The sequence below is a fragment of the Labrus mixtus genome, chromosome 3 (genome assembly GCF_963584025.1).
Source record: "Labrus mixtus chromosome 3, fLabMix1.1, whole genome shotgun sequence".
NCBI classification, from domain to species: Eukaryota; Metazoa; Chordata; class Actinopteri; order Labriformes; family Labridae; genus Labrus; species Labrus mixtus.
Window position 1 is genome coordinate 22404516 of NC_083614.1, and position 21577 is coordinate 22426092.

Below are 21577 nucleotides of genomic sequence, written 5' to 3' on the forward strand. Positions count from 1 at the left end.
CCGATCTGTGGCTAATTTCCCAAATTTTGTTCCCCACTCTCTCCCAGGTTTCAGAAAATAGTCAGTAAATCCTAGAAATAAATCTTTAAAAAGATCAAATGTAACTTCTTTAAATCCATCTGTCATAATAAATTATAACACATTAGATTTTTACTGTAAATGTTTTGTGCATAAAACAGAGAAATGATATCTTACTTGATGTGAATTCCAAGGGAGATATATATATATATATATATATATATATATATAGATATATGATGCAATATGAAAAAGTTCAGGTCCTTGTTAAATGAAGACACATTCATTTATTGCAGGTGAAGTTTGCTACATTTTTTGACCATCTACCAAAGGAAACAAAAGACTTAAAATACATTAAAAAATGCTTTGTTAAAGGACATACATTTTGAAGAAACACAGCATATATGTTTCCTCTGAGTGCAAATAGAAGCAGCGAGTGTTATACATACATTTAAAAAAAAAAAAAAAAACTTTGTGAATGAGAAAAAAAATGCCTTTTCACGAGAGAAGTCATGTACAGCAGAGAATGAGAAGGAAGCTCTACATCATTTTTTTCATACTCCTACCCGAGTTGCTTTATATAGAAATCTTAAATTATTTAATTAATAAAACCAAACAAAGAACAATGTATTATCCTCTGAAATGTAAAGTACAACAGAGACGGCCTGGTACATGATAAGTGAACATCATCCTTACATCCTCCTATACCCCACATGTATTCATACTAGACTTGGAAAAAACCTGCAGCTCATTTTATCAACATGGCTTTTTATAACCCATATTTATTTTATATTGTAAAAGCAGTGATGGTTGTGAATGTGTTTTTTTTATTCAACCTGGATGGCAACACTCTCCTTTATACGTCTGTCTTATTTACGACAAACTTGTTATTACTAGAAGAAGTGTTACCTCAAAGTTTTTCGGTGTCACCAGTTAATTTTTACAGTAAATTGTACACAATGTGAGCACATCACACAGAATAATATTTATATAAATAAAAGTCACACCCAGTTAGCGGTGCCTTTAAACGTTACACCTGAAGGGAGGGAGTACACTATCTTACTCATGACTCGGTTTCTAACAGCGCTGTGAGTGGCAGCACTGTCTTTGGATATGCTTTCGTCTTCGAGGCTCTTATCTGAAGTAGCCGAGCTTCTTCGTTCCCCTGCCCCGTGTTGGTTCCAGGATGAGGACAGAGACTGCAGGGCGGAGAGGAGTTCGTCTCGTGTGGCGATGACGCTCTCAAGACAGGGAAGCTGCAAGGCAAGCGCCAATGCCCCCTCCTTGGATAGATCAGTGACCAGCTCATCCACAGCCTTGGCAGAGGAAGAGATCAGCTCTCTGCAGCTGCTGAGATTGGAGACTCTGTCTTTTCCTGAAAGGAGGGTGACAATCAGATAGGGGATGTGACAACAAGAATCTTGTTGATTTGGCTGAGGGTGGTTTTGCCCAAGCTGCCAGCATTTTCTGGCTCACTGACAATCAAGATTCTACTCAAAATTGTTGGTTTTCCTTCATAAAAACAACAAACGTTTAAGAGCAATATACAGACAGACCAGAAGACAGACAGACGGGCTCCCCAAACTGAGAAATGTACACCATTTAATACATATTTTAAAGCTTTGATAAAGGTAAAACTGCTCTTCAACCTAAAAATCATCTGATAAAATTAAAAATATCAAAGAAAAAAAAGCTAGAACAATTCTGATAATGGTTTTTGGCTTATGCTTTTTACAAGAAGATCAATTTAGTTGCTGTTCTATAAGATAAGCTTGATTTTAGCTAAACCTCCCAGCTGTGTCATTATCAGAAGCTTTACCTTGTAGTGTTGAAGACACAGAGGAATGCAGCTGTCTAATGGCCTGGTTCAGCTGGAACAGCTTTGTCGCTGTAGTTGTCAGACTCTGCAAATGGGAGGGTGAGGCCTCCTCCTCCTCCCACTCTGCTGGGTCAGTCTGCCTCTCCTGATTGAAAACATGTACACACCCAAAACATGAATACACAACTCAACAAATAAACAGCACTTGATGCAATACAGCCAGCCACACACACACAGAGCAATGTACAAATAATACAACACTGCTCAAACCACTGAGCAGCTCTGACAGCAGAGTATTAGTCAACAAATCATCTCAATACTCCCCAGCTACATTTTCCCAACTGGACTGATATATTAACCAGGGATCTTTAACTTCTCAGTTTAAACTCTATTGAGCCCATTTCAAAAGTCACACAGATGCCTGCATGCAAACACACAGGGACTCAAAAACACAAAAACATTTGCAAATGATGTCATTGAATGAAAGTGGCTCCCATGTGTCCTTTCCTATGACATAAACCTAATGGCCTGCTTCCCAGTTTACTACTGCCTAGCGGGAAATGTTGATTTCCTGTGCCATTTATTTGTACTACACACAGTCCTAGACTCATGCTATTTTTCCTTACATTTAACTTACTCAATACCTGCAAATACAAATCCATGTGTTTATGTTTTGATTGTCATGTTTAAGTACAAACTGTACAGAGTCATTTATTGTGATGTCAATTCCATTACTCATCGATAAAGCTGATGAAACCAACTTTTGAAAGACTAATCCATTTCTAAATCCATTTTGTTGCAACAGTTTTACCATTGCTTTGTTCAATAAATGGCAATGTCTACTACAATATAAATTCACAGATGCATTTACATCCAAGATCTTGCACATGTGCAGCTTCCTCAGGTGATAACTCAGCTTTATTTGATGATAATAACATTGTGAGCGACAAAATGTGCAAGCCCCTATATGTGTCAATGATTGGCTTCAACAAAAAAACTGCTAGTTTGTGTGGCTAAGATAACGGCAAACAAGCCCGTTAGCTGTGACTGATGCTACTTCATTCAACACATTCATTACTTGAACGATCGTCCAGGGACGACTGCAGAGAGATAAGCCCACACAGCATTGAGCTTTACTCGAGCAATAAAGGCTGAGTGGCATCTTTAACGGGGCGGCTGTGGGTGTGGGTATTAACCTGTAACATTTTAGCCTGTGTCAAGATAGAAGATTGTTTTGAACCTTTACATATCCAGGGAAGCTTTGCTGAGCATGCATTCTGTCTTTCAGCCAGAGTTTACCCAGACAAGAACCAGCAGTTTTTGTAATGAAGCTGCTGATACCAGATAGCTTAAGCAACTAATCCCCTTCTTCAAATATACCATTTTAAATCTATATATTGATATTGTTGTTTATCTTAACATGAAAAACAAAACAGATTTAGACAAACAAGATTATTTTTCTTCATATTCTGGATTCATCCATTCACCATTTTCCACAGTGTAACTACTTTTTTAATGAACAACTCAAAGCCACAACAAAATCAATAAAGCAAAAAAATTAAAAATAGTAGTTCACAGTTAAATTATTTACATAATTCATGACGGTTAAGAATCGAATGCTGGCACCAGGAAGTAAATAAGGAGAGGTATGGGAGGGGAGTTCTATTGAGTTGTTGATGTTGTTTGTGGTGGGGTGAATTTAGACAAATGTAATTTCAAATATTAAGATCGGGCTTACAAAAACAAGATAAAACTTTCAAAAAAAGGTGCAGAAAGTAAAAAATGTGAAGCAGTTTAAGGACGTCACTTTAACTTCTAGTTTGTAAATGGCTGTGCTGATGAAACTCACCGTGATATGGATATGTATGAAGTTCTGCATAGCACGTGCTAAATCAAGCATCTTGGATTTAAGGCTCTGCAGGACCTGAGAGCAGAGATGAATTATAACAATGTTTACATGCAACATTACAAAAAGTGAATTACATTCAGATCAAATGTATTAAATAATCATGCTTGTTACTGGATAAAAACAAAACAATTCCCCTGCAAAACAATGATACAGCCGGGTAATGATGTCTTACTTGGTTCCTGGGGTAAGCCAGCTGAGCCTCTCTGAGCATTTCTCTGGTGATAGTGAGGCTCTCCTCTAAAAGTGAGTGGACACCCTTATTGGTCCCCTTTAGCAGACACATGACAATGGATTTCTGAGGAAATGGAATCACATATTACCATAAAACACATTTTAAGTATATGTTTCTCTACCAAATACAATAAGAACTTACTGAACATAACCTTTATCTACCGGTACACTAGAGAGAGATATATCGCTAACAGTTGTCATCAAAGAAAAGCCCATTTTACACACAGCAGGAGATCCTAGCAAGACTATTCAGGCCAGATGTCAACATCAAAAAATCAAACCTGTCAGCCTTTAATCATTTGCTGTCATCAGGCCAGTCGTTTGTACATTTTCACCCTTTGAAAACAATTCATAGGAGAACCCATCAATACTGTGTTATATGGTTTGATGTTTCAGGATTTACAGTGTAACCGCACTGCAGTTGTCAGTGTTGGACTCTACAACTTGGCAATTGGTTTGGTGTAGCTGGGGGGGAGCATGTTAAGGAAGAGGAGGAGTCTTGCAAAGCAGTCTCATATCTACGAAAGGACATACTGTAACTCTGATTATAAATTGCTTTGTAAAAAGAGTGGCTGTCAAGAAACAGTGAGTATCATCTTAAAGTGTGAAATTTGTCAGTTGTCTCTGGTAGGAAAACTTTGTGATTGTGTCATAGCTGCTAAATGATTTCAAATTCATTTTAGCAAATCTTTTGTACAATTTCTTGTTTTTTATTCACAGACATATACACTAATGCAATAATCTTGTAATAGATAATTGTTGTGGTGTTTTTACACTTTTGTCTTACTGTTGTTTAACTGTGAGGCATATTGTCTCCAGTATAGGTAGTGGGTGCAGGTGAGTTTCTGGCAGACCTTCTTTGTTTGGTTACTATAGTCCTCTATAGTGAACTATAGTTCAGCCATACCTTTTAGAATTACATGTGATTATTTAGACGTTTTTAAAGAAAGTAAAAAAATAAAAATAAAAAAAAACACACAGTGCTAAAAGGAACTTTTGTTATGTCCCTCCTTTTAATACATTAGTTCTTTTTGGAAATTCTTCTGTTAAATGTCAACTTATGCAGTTGTTTAGGAAGTGCAGCTGTATTTGATATAACTAACATCTTCAAGCTTCCTGCTCATGCCACTCAGCAACTGTTTATAGGTGAAAACTAATGAAATCTCAAGTTTTTCTTGAGGTGGTTTGATGAAACAAAATGCTGATCAACTGAGTGGCCAGACACACCCAAATAAACAGAAAGAGGTGGGGCAGAGTGATGTGTGTGTATAAATAGAAGAGAGGTGTATGTGTGAGTGGTGGGGGCCGGGGGGGCTTGTAACCTGGTGTAGTTAAGATTTTCTTTTTCGGTCTGATGTTTATGAGGAACATTGAATTAGATTTTCATTGAAGAAAAGTTACGTTTTGTTTTTTTTTGCTGTCAATTAAAGTTTTTAAAAAGGAAAGAATCTGAATCGGCAGACCTTGACAAAAATTTGAAATCTGAATCTGAAAGAAATTGCAATCGCTGTATCTCTAATTTACATGGCGTGATATGAGATACCATTTCATTTGCTCCTCAATTCAAACAAGCTTGTCTTCATTCAGTTCAATAACTTACAACCCTGTAATATGTTCCCTGCTCTGAGATCCACTCAGCTAATTCTTCAGTATTGTGGAGTGGGGGCTTGATTCCATTGGACCCCAGAGCTTTGCCGAGAAGGTAGCTGCTGTTGTATTAATGCTGGCGTTACCTTGCCTGTGGCTTGGGCAGCCTTCTCCACGGCATTCAGCGGCATGCCTGTCATTGCCGCCAGGTGGCCAAGTGCGAGCAACGCTGCATCCAAACACCGGCTGCTCTTCTTCTGTGCCTCTGTCACCATCGATGTGATCTCAGATTCACACCCCTGGATGGGGAGAAAATGTTCATTTTCTGTCAAGATTGATTCAGCACAAACAAACAGGCGGAATTAAAATTGATTTAAGAGTAAATCAATGCAAGCCAGCAAACAAAACGGTCAAGATAAGTCTGAAGGGTCAGTTAATAAATGGAAATGTGAAGGAAAGTTCATAAATGTGGAGTGAGAGAGGAAAATTGTGTGTTTACGTGCTGAGGCTGGTAAGGAATTTAGATTTATTTTCCATATATTCATGTTCTGTTTGAGGCTCAAGGTTAAGAATTCCCTCTGCTTGGTCATTTCCATAGACAGAGCTCAAACAGCTCAGAGCTAAGACACGTCAATTAATGCTGTGCATTTTGATTAGACACCTCTGTCCAAATTACACCAAGTAAAGTCATTCAGGTCAGATTTTTCACTCATTAAGTTACTTCATGTCACGCAAATGCCAAGAAAAGCACAATAAAATGTCACTGCATGGTCTTCCATGCGGTGCAATAATTGTGTGTACCTGAATGAACAGCTGGAAGAATCCTCCCATCTTCTTGACATGGCTCTTGAGATCTTCAGCAATGGAGCAGAGCAGGCCAGAGGAGGGTTTAATGCTGGCCAACCACTGCATGGTAACAAACACTGCACTCTCGATGGCTGTGGTGGCTTTGACCAGCTGAGTCTGGGCCGCCAAGTTCCATACAAACACTGAAGGTAAGAAGAAGAGAAGAAGGAAGTTAATACTGGGCATTTCAAATGGTCAGGTTTAAAATATTGAATTTCTTCTTTTTTTTGTATCTTTAAATATTACAACTGCTACCTCATGCCATAAATATAGAAAGAACAGTGTTCATTATGAGAAAGAACTATTAAAGATGAATATGTAAAGTGATATGTTTCTATCTTTTTAATGTCCAAAGATAACTACCCACTTTTAAGACTCACAAATTGTATAATAAAACATAATCATAAGCTCCTCTTATTCTCATTAGCTTACTCCTCTGCAAACACATTAAAGATAGATTTTTAGGGTGAACCTCACCGTTCTCCTGGCTGTCATCTTCCAGGCTGTTGTATAAGTCAGATATGGTCTGGATCGCCATATAAACCATGTGAAGATCAGAGGCCAACCTGTCGGCCATGCTCTCTTCTGTCCCGCTACAACCACGCAAACGGGCCACTGACTGGCCAATCAGCTCCTTGCAGATGCCAGGCATGGAAGAATCAGTGCTGCTAGGATGGGTGGAAGGCGGTTTGACCACGCCCATCAAGCCTGAGACAGAGACAGTGGGGGAGTTTGGGATGTGTTGAGCATGAAGACTTCATTCTTAAACAGTAAAAATTCTCATGTTTTTTACCCAACATTTGAATATAAAACAATATTACATAATCCAAATTATTTTTCAGAAAAAAAAACATTGCTCCCTTTTTCCCCAACCAAACATTTGAACCCGTTTCCTCAGCACTGTTCAGTTTACAAAAGCTTAAAAGCAAAAAGGCTAGTAACCTCAAAAGCTGCAGTTTTATGCCACAAAGAATTAATGCTTTTATTGATGACAATACATTTTCCATATATATATATATATATATATATTTGGAAACATTATACATATTTTCCAAGAACCATATGCCTTTGCCTTACCAGCAGACTGTGAGGAGCTGTTGTGGAGGCTCTGTATTGGATGGACCCGTATCTCGTAGAGACGCCCTGAGATTCTCCTGCTCTTCAACAAGCTCCTGCTCCTGGTGTCAAACACGTTAGAATTCTTAGATTCTTATTCTAAGATTGAATTTTGGGTGTTGTTTTATTGGATTGAGAAAGTTGAAAATGGACATGAAGTAAATTCCCGAGCAGCAATAGAATGCTGTACTTTTATATTCACATTTATTAGGCATGATATTTCAATTCCACATATCTCTGAGTCTATTGTCTCTGTGTGTATTTTGAAAAAAGAACCACAGCTGACAGCTGTTACTTTGTACTTGCTGTTATTATTCATGTGTGAGGATTTCCTTCCTGGATGTGTAGTTTTATCCATTTGATGAAGTTATGGCACGTTTGAACACACAAAGTTTATCCCTTTTGATGGTGGCAGTGCCTCTTGAACTATCTCTGGGCATGGTTACATAATGTTATTTTAAGCAATTTTGCAAAGATGCATAACTCACTCCTTAAATTAAAGGGTTAAATAAGTTCAGCCAGATACATTTCCATTACTATGGACGACCTGGAGGAGGGAGGTCAGTAGAGAACTCTGATTGTGGCCATGAGGCCTGGACATGGCTTTAATGGAGACAGAGTGAGAAGGGATGAAGGAACCACAGAGCCTGTGCCATGTTGCATTTGGCTGGGTCTGCTGGTAGTCCAGGGAGCAAGGAGCACCATTAACATGCTCGACAAGAATAGTAATAGTGTGAAGGGAAAATGTGTGGAGTTCTGCATGTAACATAGTCGCTGTGTTTGTGAGTGTGCGTTTGGGTTGTGGGTTGAAGAGTGAAAAACACAGACACCTTTATTGCCCTTTCATGGACTAAACATTTTAGTCCATGGCATTCATGGAAATAAAATTAATAAACAGAGGAAAAAGAATAAACGGGAAATATTCTGTGGGCAGAAACTTTTCATGCGAGAAAGAAGGTTGTGTTGAATGTCAAAAATATGTGCCACGTTGTAAATCACATCGGTGGAAACTAGAAGGACTTTGTGAAAATAACCCAAATCTTCCAAAATGTTGATTTTCCATGTTACATGCAGATACCTTTCAACTTTCCATATACAACCCATGGCCTGACATATTGTTCACATTAAAAAGGAGTAGAGAAAAAAAAGCCAGGGAGTTCAGTTCAGAAGAAGGGCAGCAGGTTTAAGACCTACACACTCACTCTGCGGGTGTTTTTCTGAACACTTGCCTGCGTACACATTTCAAGTAATTGAACAAGAATACCAATTAAGTCCCTGAAACCTAACATGAGTGTCAGGTACTTCAAAGAGGGACTGATGGATAGGGAGGATGGAGGAAGGGCTGGATAATTACCTTCGGCGCGAGAAGGAGGAGGTGGCAGAAGAGGAGGCCGATATATCTTGCTCCCACTCATCATCAGGGTCATAGAACACATCGTCATCTTTAGAGGTGGGATCCCCCTGCAGAGAGGAAACTACTGCTGACATTACCGCTCTTATTTACTGAACTTAATGAGAAAAGCACAGCAAATTTAGGCAGTGCGCCTCTGTCAAGCATTAAAACAACCCATTCCAGACTGTAAATAATGGCAGATGGCTGGGAAATTGGCAAATGCACTTGAGGTGATGTCAGGCTCTGAATATGCAGAATGAGGAACAGACAGGCTGGCTTGTTGAATGCGCTTTATTCAACGCACATCATACATTCACTTATTAGACTGAGTGCTCTTTAAATCAGCCAAGCATGAATGCACAAGCCACCTTAAAATGATCCACGATTTTTTAGATCCCGCTGTGAGCTTATCAGCGTGGTCATGTATCGATCTACTTATAGTGAATTATCCATCATGAGATCCTCGAGTGTGTAATTATGTTGCGTCGCTAATTGCTTTTTTTTCCAACACACAATATCCAATCAAAGTAACAAACATAAACACATTTAAACAAGCAGTTATCCTCCGTTTCTCTTATGTTATGTAAGGATCAGATGTAGCACAAGATGATCTAATACAATTGGCACAAAGGCCTGGAAACACCCTGGACAGTGCTGCACTGAAAAGTCAAACTGCACTAACTGCAGTTTTATTCAAGGCTAAAACTGAGGACACTGTCTTTTAACATGTGTGAACTGGCTAGCTGAGTGGGTATAGGGTAGAAAAGTGATATTTGACAATTTGTTGTATTCATGAGGTCATTCCCCCCCCAGGCTTCTGATAAAGGAACCAAACTCCGCCTTTACAAAGTCAGTAAAGACTCTGATTCAATACAGAAGAAAGAAAAGGAAAATACAGTTTTGTTTTCTTTCAGCTTCTATTTGTTTTAGTTTTCTGTTCCAAAAACAATTGATGGATTTTTTAAATCTAAAAAATATAAAAAAGGTCACATATTAAACTAATTTTCAAAAAGTTTAAAAAAGTCCCATTGCTCCCCAAAACACTCTGACAAGTCCATGTAGTTTTAACGTAAACATCACCTGTTAAACCATACACTTACCGTCTTCTGATGTCAGGCCTCTCTCCACTGACTGTCTGCATGCAGTGTCTGTTTTTTTATTTATTATCATTGTACCATCATACAAGTTCAGGCACTTTCTATACCAGGACTCTGCTCCGTTTTGTCCATATATTCTATTAAAATAATAATTCACTCAAAAAAGTGATTATTAGAAAAGGTAGAATTGTGTTAGGGGGGGCATACCTGCTCGAATTCCCTCATGGCAGCCATGTTGTTTTGAAACTTGTCCAGGCTCCAGAACGTTGAGATCCCCAGCTTTGTGTTTTGAACTCGCACCTGCAGCAGACCCCCGTTCTCCTGGTTTCCATCAGCAGAGCTTTCGTGTCTACAACAGAGCAGAGAATTATGATTTTTAGATTATCTTACAAAGATGATACCTGCTGTATTTAGAAACTTAAGTGAAACCTCAATACGTTTATTTAGTCATACATTTTTGACCTTTCAAATACAACATATTATATGTATTGTCCTTTTATACCTGCTAAAGACTGTTTTTTTCTTCATCTTAGCGCTGATCTTGTTGGCTTCCTCAATCATCAGGGACAACTTCATGGCATCCCACTGCGGAGTGACTGCAACAGAGAATTAAAAACACATGACATTTAACCCAGTCAGCCAGCGGTCCTGGGTCATTTCAGGCAGCTTTGACAGTAATGGAAGGAAGGCTTTAAGCCTGCAAACTGTTAGAGAAGCATTACAGCTTGCATTACAGTATCTAAGTGTATCTTTAGTATTGAAGATGTTATTAAAAGCCTGTTCAGATGTCAGGAAGTCTGTGAAAAAAAATCTCTTTATACTGCTGAAAAAGGTTGGTTCTTCTGCTTGAGCACATATCACATTACGTTACCGACTTGGCTTTATTACTGCCATTAAGCTGCTAACGAGGCAGCAGGATGCCTGCCTCCATTATGACAACACTAAATAGTATGGAAATAGTCGAGCTGTGTGACAAAGACATCAGTAAACGTGGCTGAGATGATAGAAGAAATCCTTGACTCGAGTGAGCTACTTGTGTAAGGTATTATACGAACATGTATGTACAAGAGAAGAGTTAAGGAGGGGAGGGGGGGGACAAGGATACATTTCAATGTCTGGTGCCATTCAAGATACTCCTTTGACTTACCGGTAATACATCATTATACAATGAACCAAGACTTCAACTACCACATGATATCATTTAGCTGTAGAATGATCCCCATCCATAAAGATATAGAGTTGAATTATGCTTCACAATCAATTACTCGTGTAGATATGTAGTTTGGCCTCTCTGCCTTCTTCTCTGCTCCTTTGAAACTCAAGTTCAGTTCACTGTTTATCTGAGGACCTGGCACGCCGTCTCTCCTCTAATGCGTCTGGCTGAAAAGTGTAAACCACACCCATCTGGAACTCCCCTTACATGGTGTGAACAGTTAATGTGGTTCCTGACTTCAATGTGTTCTCAATAGTCACTTGAAAGCTCTCACCGTTTCTGTGAGTGTGATTTTCCCTCAAGGCTCTTTTCTTCTGCATCTCCTCAAGCTCCCTGCTGATCTTTCTCTTCTCCGCCTCCAGGGCCTCAACAATCCTTGCTTGACGCACACGGTGTTCTTCCATTGCCTGGAGTGAATCAGAGTAATGTACACAGTGTTAAAAACCAGCAGGCCAAAACAATGAGCCTGAAGCCAAGCTTTACCACGGCTCACAGCAAATCCCAAATGGCCCATCAGATAAACATAAAAACCAACATCAGCATATTTCACTGAGCTTCTCAAGCTCATTTAAGATCATCAGAAACTATGAAGATGAGCAAATGGAGGAGATGATGTTATTTACAGTGACAGGAATAATCCAGATTTCTAGTAGACTAACATCTATATATCCCTTCCAGGGGACCGTGTTACATTCATTTTAGCAGTTTCAGTATACATAAAACTAATATTGTTTAAATTTAAATCTATAAAAAGGGCTTAAAAGCATAAACAGTAGGGCTGGGAATCTTTGGGTGTCTCAGAAGTACAATGTTCCCAGGTGTTGCTCTAGGTCCTGACCTGGGCCTCCATGTGCAGGCGGAGGCGTGTCTTGTGGGTGTCCACCTCATGCTCGAGCTCCAGCTTGGCCATCTTCAGCTCTGCCACTTGGCTGGCAACCCTTTGCTGGTCCAACTCCTGCTGACGCTTCCGCTCACTCTCCCCGTTCTGATAAAGTTATATCAAAAACTGTGTATATTATATTGAGAGGATGAAGGCTACATAAAGGATTCAACATATTTTAACCGGGGGTTAAAAAAGACAAGAGGTAAAAGTTTTGTGTACCAGCTCTCTCTCCAGGGTTCGGATCCTTCCTTCATAAAGCGCCTTCTGGTCATGGAGCTCCTTTTGGGCCACTTCTTTCGCCATCTGGATTCCCTGCATCATCTCCTCTTTCGCCTTCAAATTGGCTTCTTCGATTTCTGCCTCCAGCCTGGGAAAAAAACAAAGACGGCTTAAGAATGGTCCGTCATGTCTCTAAGAAGAGGAATGCTGGTATGGTCATTATCAGCTATAATTACATAACTTATTGTACTCACTGAACTCTTTGAGCTGCAAGCAGCTCATTTTTGGCAAATTCAAAGTCTTTGTGACCATCGCCTGCGCCTGTCCAGCATGAAACCCGCTTCCCAGACTGCACCTCTGCAGGGTGGTTGAAGCGGAAGTAGTGGTCCCCACCAAGAATCACCCTGTCACCCTAGAAACCGTAACCACAGAGATAAGCAGAGTTCATTTCAATTCATCAACAACAAAAAAGGGTTGTTTAGTTGGTTTGATTAGTATAGGATCAGTACAAAGAAATCTTAAATCTTCATTCAATGAAACCCCTTTTATACATGTGCTGGACTCATTTAAAAAAAAAAAAAAACATGTGAGGTGCATTTGCAAAAATAAACAAATCTGTTCATCTCTGCTTTATTTTGCCCTTTTCCAGCCCTTCCCATTTAAGAAAAAAGTCTGTGCAAAGTTAGGGTGAGCTGATGTGTGTACACACCATGTTATACATTAGTCTGGAACAGCCACAGTGAGCAGAAGGTGGGGTGTTTGCTGCTCTTTACTGCTCTCCTCAAATGCCAGGATTATGGTTCTACAATTTCTCTCCTGCCAGTTTTACCCAGCCCCCCTCACCTATATTTATCAAGTGTGTGGAGCTGTGACAGCACGCTCGACACAGATGGTTTCCCGCTGAGAGGGACATGTGATGGGCAGGTCAGGAAAATGTCAGGAGTTCACATGATTGAGGGGCTTAAATTACTCTTAAATTGATGTAAAACTTGAGACATGTGAGGGACCTATGTCATCTACTTACATGGTGTAGCACAGTCGATTCAGATACAAGGTTTCCGTTCACAAAGGTTTTAGCATTTTCCATTGGCGTGATGCTGACAGTACCCTGGATGTTGTTTATAACACTAAAACAAAGCAAAGATACACATATATATTATAGTTTTTCCATGTTGAATATCAGCAGTAGCAGTAGCTAAAAAAAGAGAGAAACTAATAAAACACCATATTGTCCCTCAAATCATTACAAGTTAAAAAACAAAATGTCAGTATCAATTAAGCACTGAAGCTACATACGACTGCAGTGCTGTTAAAGAAGTATGCATTAAAAAATGCAAACAGACCACCAACTATGAACTATTTATACAAAATACTACAATTTTGAAAACCAGTAATTTTCTTTTTACCAGTGTTGGTCAGCGATGAGAGCTCCTGTCAGCTGGATGTCATGGCTGGACTCAGACCTGAGCTTGCCCACTGTGGTTCGACCCTCTTTGATCATGTAGAGAAGCATCTCAGACAGCTGAGGATCCTCGTTCAGGTTCACCAGGTTAGGCAGGCGATTGTCCACTTTGAATGAAACAGCTGCTTTCTGAAATCACAGGGGAATAAAAAAAGTGACTGTCAAGAGTCAGCGCAGTAAAGACGTTTGCTCTGCAAGTACTCCATGTAGCAAGGGGGAAAAAACAGGATGGAAATTGTGATATGCTAGAAAAAAGACAAGAAAAGAAAACTTACTTGCAACTCTTTGGTCTCCTCGCGTTTTCGGATTTCAGCTTGTTCCAGCTTCTCTCTCCATGCCCTGCCAGAGAGGAGAATAATAACAAGATTTAACAAGACATTTAACTAACATTCTTTTTTTTTTTTTTTTTTTTTTTTTAATCTGTCATGATCCTCTTTAATGTTTCAGTCTTTAACAGTTTGAGTATGGGAAATATCATGACTATTGGATTTTCACTTTATTTTTTATTTAACATATGAAACAATCCCCACGCCCAGATTAAAACCAATAACATGAAGGATGGCTTTGCTACAAGGGTTTCTCTAAACTGTGAAAATCTGCAACAGCTTTCACTTCGACCCGTCAAAAGCAGGGACTATTAAGTACGATATTTGGGTCTGTTGAGAAATTTGATAAAGTCATTGCTGTTGTACTAACCGGTTAGCCTCGACCATTTCTCTTTCTTGCTGACAGAGTCTGTTCCTCAGGGCGGTGATCTCCTGCTCAAACAGCCTGACCCTCTCTGGTTCGACGCCCTTGGAGCTCATCTGGGCGGCTCGCAGCTTCTCCACCTCAGCCTTCAACTCTGAAAACACATAAAGAGGGCTGTTTAACTTTAAATACAAAAAGGTAAGAGTTCGGGTAAAAATAAAGAACTCTTTCAATGTGTAAATTCAGGAAGCCATATAGAGCTAACTACCACTTACCACTAACCTGCCCTGTATGTCATTTCTTAATAATGATTGACTAAAAAACATTGACCTGATTTGTAATGTTTCAGTCATATTCACTTTAGCATCAAGCACTGACAGGTGATGTGAGGAGAAATCCACGGCAAGAGCTCCCCTTACTGCTAAAAACATCAAATAGCAGCACAATCATCTCATGAAAAATAATACTTGCATGACAGTTAGCCGCCATGTGCAGCTGACAGTGCATAAATATGGCCTGGAGGCAAGGTTAGGGCCTGGCCTTAATTGAACAGGGTAGTGAAAATTGTGGTGATGGATAGATGGGCAGACAGAAGGATATGCGGGCGAGAAGGGGAGCAAAGGAGATCAAGAGCAGGACTCAAATAGAAAGACAGACATGCAAAAAAAAAAAAAAAAAAAAAGCAAGTGAGGCGGACACAAAGAGCAAGATGAAGATGGTGCAAATGAAAAGACACAACTGAGACAGCGTAGTAACAGTCCAAATGAGGATTTGTGTTGGAATAAAAGTATGTGGGATAAAGAGATGATGGAAATGATTCTCAGTGTCTTGAAAGCATGATTTTATAAAGTGAGTAAATTTCAGTTCACAGTTCCTCTTTACACCTGAGAAGACAGAACAGTCACTAAAACACTACTTTAAAAAAAGAGACTTCTTTAGTTATACTCAAGAAACTAGCCACAGGGGTTAACACAGGGTTTGGGATTTTCAAAATGGAAAAGTGTTCTGTTTCTGTTTGTAGCACATTTGTAGCTGTATTGATCAATTACATATGAGCAGGCTTTGGTGTATGCAGGAAAAACAGTCCGTGTGGACAGCAAAAAACAGGCGGACCGTTTCCACACTCATGATATACTGGCTTCCTTCTATGGTATTCTAACATTGACTATCGATCGTCGGGATTGCCGATATTTGCAGAACGGTTCCCAGATTGCTGCTCATTTTAGTGTCGGATAGCAGATGTTTATGTTCACAAAGGACATACGAATAACATCATGTGCTGCTTTAAAAGTCATGAGCACAACATCTATTTTAGATTTGTTTTTCAAAAGATAAACAGGGATCTCATCTATGAAACAGTGTGCAGAAGCCATACTGAGATTGTACTTGTGTCAAAAAACCCTAAAATGGTGTGCGCCAAAAATAGTTCAAAATTATAAAACTACACGTACGTACACCTGCACACAATGTTCCCTTTACAAATCATGACCCATCTGGAAATGCACGCACGTGGATCAACCTCATATTGGGTCAGAGGTTGCATATTAGCTCACACATTTTCCCCGTCAAGTTTGTTTTTACAGATTTGTGTGGGAAGTAGTGTAGGCCAATATCAGGCCCTGTTTTGTGTGCACGCAGTGTCTATAAAGGAGACCCCGGGTACTTTATTACTCCTGCTCTGCTTTTATTTCCCTCACTTTTCTGGCAGCTTCTACAGAAAGTGCATGGGTAGTGTGTGTGTGTGTGAGAAATACACTTGTAACGCAGCTATTGGGGGATGCGTGCTCAAACCTTTTGAAAAGAAAAGACAAATATAGGCCAGAGCTTAATTAAATCCAACAGAATGATTTGAACATTGACATGTTGAGTGTCTGACCTCTGATCAGTTTGGCATTGGTGTCCTCGTTGACTTTTGCCACATTGATGATGGTGCGGGCTTGCTGGGCATAGCGCAGAGTACTGAGGCTTTCCTCCACATTACTGCCCGCTGGACTCAGTGTAGCGATCATGGCTGTCTTGGAGTTACCACCGAGGCTCTCTTTCAACAGCCTGCAGAGGGGAAATAAATGGAGTTGTTCAGGATCATCCTTTTATCTTGGAAAATATCTGCACATCTACCGTCGGAAACACAGTTTTTTGTTATTTTTGTTCTATAAGCCCCCCATATCTGTCTGAGCATTCATCAAATACAACTCCAGTATAGTACAATCAACTATGTATCTCTTAAAACACACTTATAAATATAAGTAACAATATTAGACAATGTGTTCTACGACAGATTCAGGGTACAATCACCCTTGATGTCTCACCATGTTAGGACAGACTCTCTGTACGGTATGAAGACCTTCTTTCTGGTCAGTGCTTGTTCTGACAGGGCAGAGATGACCTTTCCCAGGGTAAGCAGGGATTTGTTGATGCTAGCACCCTCCTAGAAAGACACAGTGTCAGATGCATTTCTTGTTTGGAATAACAGTGGTGTGTTTAATGAAAAGCTACATAAACACCAGATCAAATAATGAGCTAGTAGACACGATTACAAAAATATATTTTCAGCATCTCAGTTTAAAGCTACTGTGAGGAGTCATTTTTTTTCTATGGCAAACCAAAAGAGATACATCTTATCTCTTTGCTTATCCTGTCCAGTACATCAGTAAGAAGTGATTTCTGATGAGAAGAATGTCAACAGTCAAATGTTTCCTTAGCCATGTAAAATGTAAACAAATGCTGTTCAGGCAGTGAGCAGTTTGTCACCAGAGACTTAATTGACAATATATAATTGGTCAATCTTATCCTACCCAAAACAGCACATGTCACTCTGCCGACTCACAGTTACTGCTTGCATCAAATTTGAAAACCCTGCTGCTCGTTTACAAAACAGCGACAAAAACTGCTCCTCCTCACAAAAACTGACTCTGATATTTGAGCATGATAACCAAGAATAACAGGATGTGTGCATGTGTATACCCTGAGTCTGTCTCCACTCGTCTGGGCAGAGTTACAGCGTTCACTGCCTGCCAGATCCACAAGGTTGATCCTGCTGATGATGCTGTGGTCATGCTCCTCACCCTCCACAAATTCAGTCTGTACACAATCACACACGGGACAACGGATTACATGTGTGACATAAACGGGTGATCTCCAAAAAAATGATCGTGGTTTATCTCAGTGTTTTAGAAAACATGCATCAAGAAAATACCTGAGTCTGGGTCATAACCAGGGTGAAGACAGAGTGAGATCTGGAGCTCTTGTCGTTCATTCCTGTAGCTGCTGTTGCTCTCTGCTTGTTGCCCAGCTTCAGCCAACCCTGAAGGACAGAAAAACACAACTTAATCTCTCAATGTGAAACATCTAGTGGATATCAGTCGCAATGTAGTTCTCTATGCTGCACTCTGAGGATACTGGTGCTGAGTATCTAGAATATTCTACAGTGACTACACATTCAGGACCAAACCTTGTTTTCTGTCTTACACACAGTAGTCACAAAGTCAAATTCACACTTTACCCTGACCTACTTGCTAAAAGTTACCACTAAAGGAAGGTCAACGATCTAAAAGAAAAATTCATCTTAATAGTAGTTTACTTTCCACCTACCTGAACGTCGTTGTAAGAGCTCACAATGTTTCTGAAAAAGAAAAATAAAGTGAAGAATTCTGCAAAGCGTCATTTATGAATGTGTTTTAAACCGTGATTCAGAGGCAATATTGCAAAAGACATCAAAAACATCTCACGCAGAGAGGTCAGCAACGTAGGGGCCATGGACGGGATGTTCCCTCACCTTCAGCTGGAAGTGAAAAAGGGTTTTCTTGACTACAGATATTCTCAACATTGACCATAAAAAATGTTTTCATGTCATTATTATCAGGAGATATTTAACTGTATCTTAACTTGGAATTAAAACCAACTTTTAGATTTACTCTGTTCTCCTAAAGGCTGATTTATTTGAAAATGAAACAACCAGTTTTAGCAGATCTATTTTTTTTTCATTCAAATCTTGAAAAGTTCAGGGATTGTGTAAAGGAAAGTACATACAGGCATTGTCCTCTGGTTTGGCTCATCTCTGGTCACCAGCAGGTCGTGGATCTTCTCATTGTATACTTCAAAGAAGCTCATCTCTACATGACATTTGACCTGAAGGATAAACCCCAAAGTAATCACTCGATGAATTATGTGACCACAAAAAAAGATTGTTCATGCACGTATTCATGTTTTTCTTCATGAGGAAAAAAAAGGCCATAATATATTTTCTAACATTAAATTAGCTACAACACAGGATATAAGACGACAAATTAAATTAAGAACATCTAACACCTCATGAGGGACTACTCACCTCTTCATTTTCTAATGATGTCAATCTTGCAAAAAGCTCCCGGCAGAATCTTGGGATGACCCCTTCCTCTTGTCCAAAGCCCATCATCCTAAACAACAACCATTTCAACATTTAAAATTGAAAGTGCACCCATTGACCACGATTCAAAATAATTAAACATCCAGAGAAAAAACGACACCAAAATGTTTATTTACAAGCAAAAAATAAACACAGTAGAAGGGAAGGGGTCCTTGGGGCGCATTGGTTAGTGCGCACGCCTCATATATGGAGGCTGTAGTCTTCCAAGCAGGCGGCCCAGGTTCAAATCCGACCTGTGGCTCCTTTCCTGCATGTTGTTCCCCACTCTCTCTCCCCCATTTCTGACTCTATCCACTGTCCTATCTCTCAAATAAAAGGCCCAAAAAGCCCAAAAACAAATCTTTAATAAAAAGAAGGGGTTCAGCGGGGTACAGTTTACTGTGACACACCGATCCCCAATTCACTCACGTGTATGACTTCCCAGAGCCTGTTTGTCCGTACGCAAACAGGCAGGTGTTGAACCCCTCGAAGGCCCTCAGCAGCAGAGGCTTGCCCAGTGTCTCGTACACCGTCTGCTGGCTGGCAAAGGTGGGCTCGCACTCATCCACAGAGCAAAAAGAGAAGTCATAGGTGAACGAGTAGCTCTGTTTGGAGTCGGGATGCTGGACAACAGTCTCCTGACCGTTCATGAAGATGACCTGCAGGGCCTTCTCTTCTTTTTCCCTTAGGAAAAGCAGAAAAGTTCATCAATTATTGTCTCAGAGAAGGACAGAAAAAAAATCTCATCAGAAATGTGAGCCCTGGGGCGCTGGTGGCGCAGTGGTTAGTGCGCACGCCCCATGCATGGAGGCTGTCGTCTCAAGCGGGCGGCCCAGGTTCGCCTCCCACCTGTGGCTTCCTTCCCGCATGTCATTCCCCACTCTCTCTCCCTGATTTCCGACTCTAGCCACTCTCCTATCTATCCATTAGCGGCATAAAAAGCCCAAAAATAAATCTTTAAAAAAGAAAAAAAATGTGAGCCCTTTAAGAACCTTAAGAAAAAAAAAGGTACATTGAGTGTATTTGCTGGACATTTTTTCAGATCAGATAATTGAGGTTGCAAATATAATAATTGGCATTAATCTGCCTATTATTTATTTCACCAATCATTCAGTTTATCCAATGGCAAATGTGATATCTACATGCTGTTTTACCACACTACAAAATATTAAGATCGTGTGTGTACTATCACATGTGACAATTAAAAAAAAACAAGCAAAGAAGCTGTAATATTACTTCTTGTTTGAAAAAAAAGAAGTATGTTGTTATAGAAAACGCTGTATTGCCCTATACAGCCAAATATACAAGAAATATTTATCAGCCATCATCAAGTTAGTACCTATCATTATTTACATAATCTATTAAGTGCTTAAATACTGAATGACATGATCTACTTCAGCACAATTTACCTTTCAGTTGAGACAAATACTGTATTACTAACCTGCCATTGAATGGGCGTACACGGACAGCAACAGTGACTGCACTGTTTTCCATCTTGGATGAATCATGCTGCTTCAGGGCCTGACTGGGACCTCGGAGCAGTGTGTGCTCGGCAGGTGCAGGTGCAGCAGGAGCCGGGGCAGGTGTGGAGGTCCTCGCATGGGTCACGTCTCCCTTTTGGTTTGAGGTGGAGGTTTTCCTCACCTGCTGAGCCACGCTGGGCTTCAGCACGCCTGCAGACGCTTTACTGACCCGAGGAGCAGGGGTAGGCTTCACGTCCTCGGCTTGCTGTGCTCTTGATTTGGCTTTCTCTAGACTAGGACGTTTGACAACGACCGGTTTGGGAGCTTCTTTCGCTGCCAGTCTCTCAAACACGTCTCTCTTGGCGGCGATTTTCTCAAACGGGGTCTTTTTGGTGGGGGTTGTAAAAGTTTGGGCCTGGTCTTCCAGCTGCCTGCTTGTGAAGGACGACACAGAGAGGGGCGTCTTGCTGTGCGCCGGTCTCCCCTGTGTTTCCAGTGGAGTACCTGTATATTTCCCCTTGCTCCTGCAGGAAGTATCTTTTAAACTCATGGACCTGAACACACCTGGAGCCCTACCGTTTGGCTCAGCGAGCACTTTGGGCGTCTGCTGCAGGCCTGTGCCGCTGACCCCACGCTGACGGAGCGTGCTTTTCTCCATGGAGGGAGTCCGGGTCCGGCGCTGCAAGGTCAGCCTCTTCTCTGGGGCTGGCGTGGTGTTCTGGCTGCTTTCGACCGTCGTCCTCTCCTCCGGGTCAGCCCCGGTTCTCCTCCTTGACCTCCTCTGCAGAGTGAGTCGGCCTCGGTAAGGTGTCTGCTGCCCACTGCCACTCTTTGACAGCGCGGATACGACATAAGTCCTGTTCACCTGTCGGCTTTTATCAGACGACCTGCTGTCTTCACATTCTCCGGATGTCCTCTCGTTTCTGCCCAGCATCGAGTCTGTCGCCTTCCGCTCTGCCGGGTCCCCTCTCCCCGGCGTCCTGGCTGTCGATGTTGTTATTAAATGATCATAATAAGCAGTATGCTTTCTCGCTTGGACAGAAAATAACGACATGGCTGCCGGTTGCTAAAAACAAAAGTTAAAAAAGGAGGTGTCCAGAAAGTCAAGGGCTGCTTTTGTTTTTATTTTTGTCCCCCCTCGTCTCTTCCGCCTTTCCCCGCCTGAATTTCAAACCGTCACCACCAGACGCAGCTGATTGGCTGGATTTTCGTACTCCGTGACGTCAACACATGCCCATTATCATTGT

The 21577-nt window shown here is 40.7% G+C and overlaps 1 protein-coding gene across 1 annotated transcript; it reads right to left on the minus strand.

The window, feature by feature from the left end:
* Nucleotides 1–279: 279 nt before the first annotated feature.
* Nucleotides 280–21421, minus strand: kif14 (kinesin family member 14). Its single transcript, XM_061033813.1, has 29 exons — nt 20309–21421; nt 19297–19551; nt 18811–18898; nt 18513–18611; nt 18212–18264; nt 18075–18105; nt 17680–17787; nt 17448–17564; nt 16793–16911; nt 16360–16532; nt 14490–14637; nt 14069–14132; nt 13738–13922; nt 13356–13458; nt 12586–12743; nt 12332–12479; nt 12068–12214; nt 11504–11636; nt 10519–10612; nt 10224–10365; nt 8881–8987; nt 7488–7588; nt 6888–7118; nt 6366–6553; nt 5711–5863; nt 3919–4041; nt 3687–3761; nt 1838–1982; nt 280–1393 (listed from the first exon to the last, which is right to left on the minus strand). The coding sequence occupies exons 1-29, from the start codon at nt 21382–21384 to the stop codon at nt 1020–1022; spliced, it is 4938 nt and encodes a 1645-aa protein (XP_060889796.1). The 5' UTR covers nt 21385–21421; the 3' UTR covers nt 280–1019.
* Nucleotides 21422–21577: the final 156 nt, after the last annotated feature.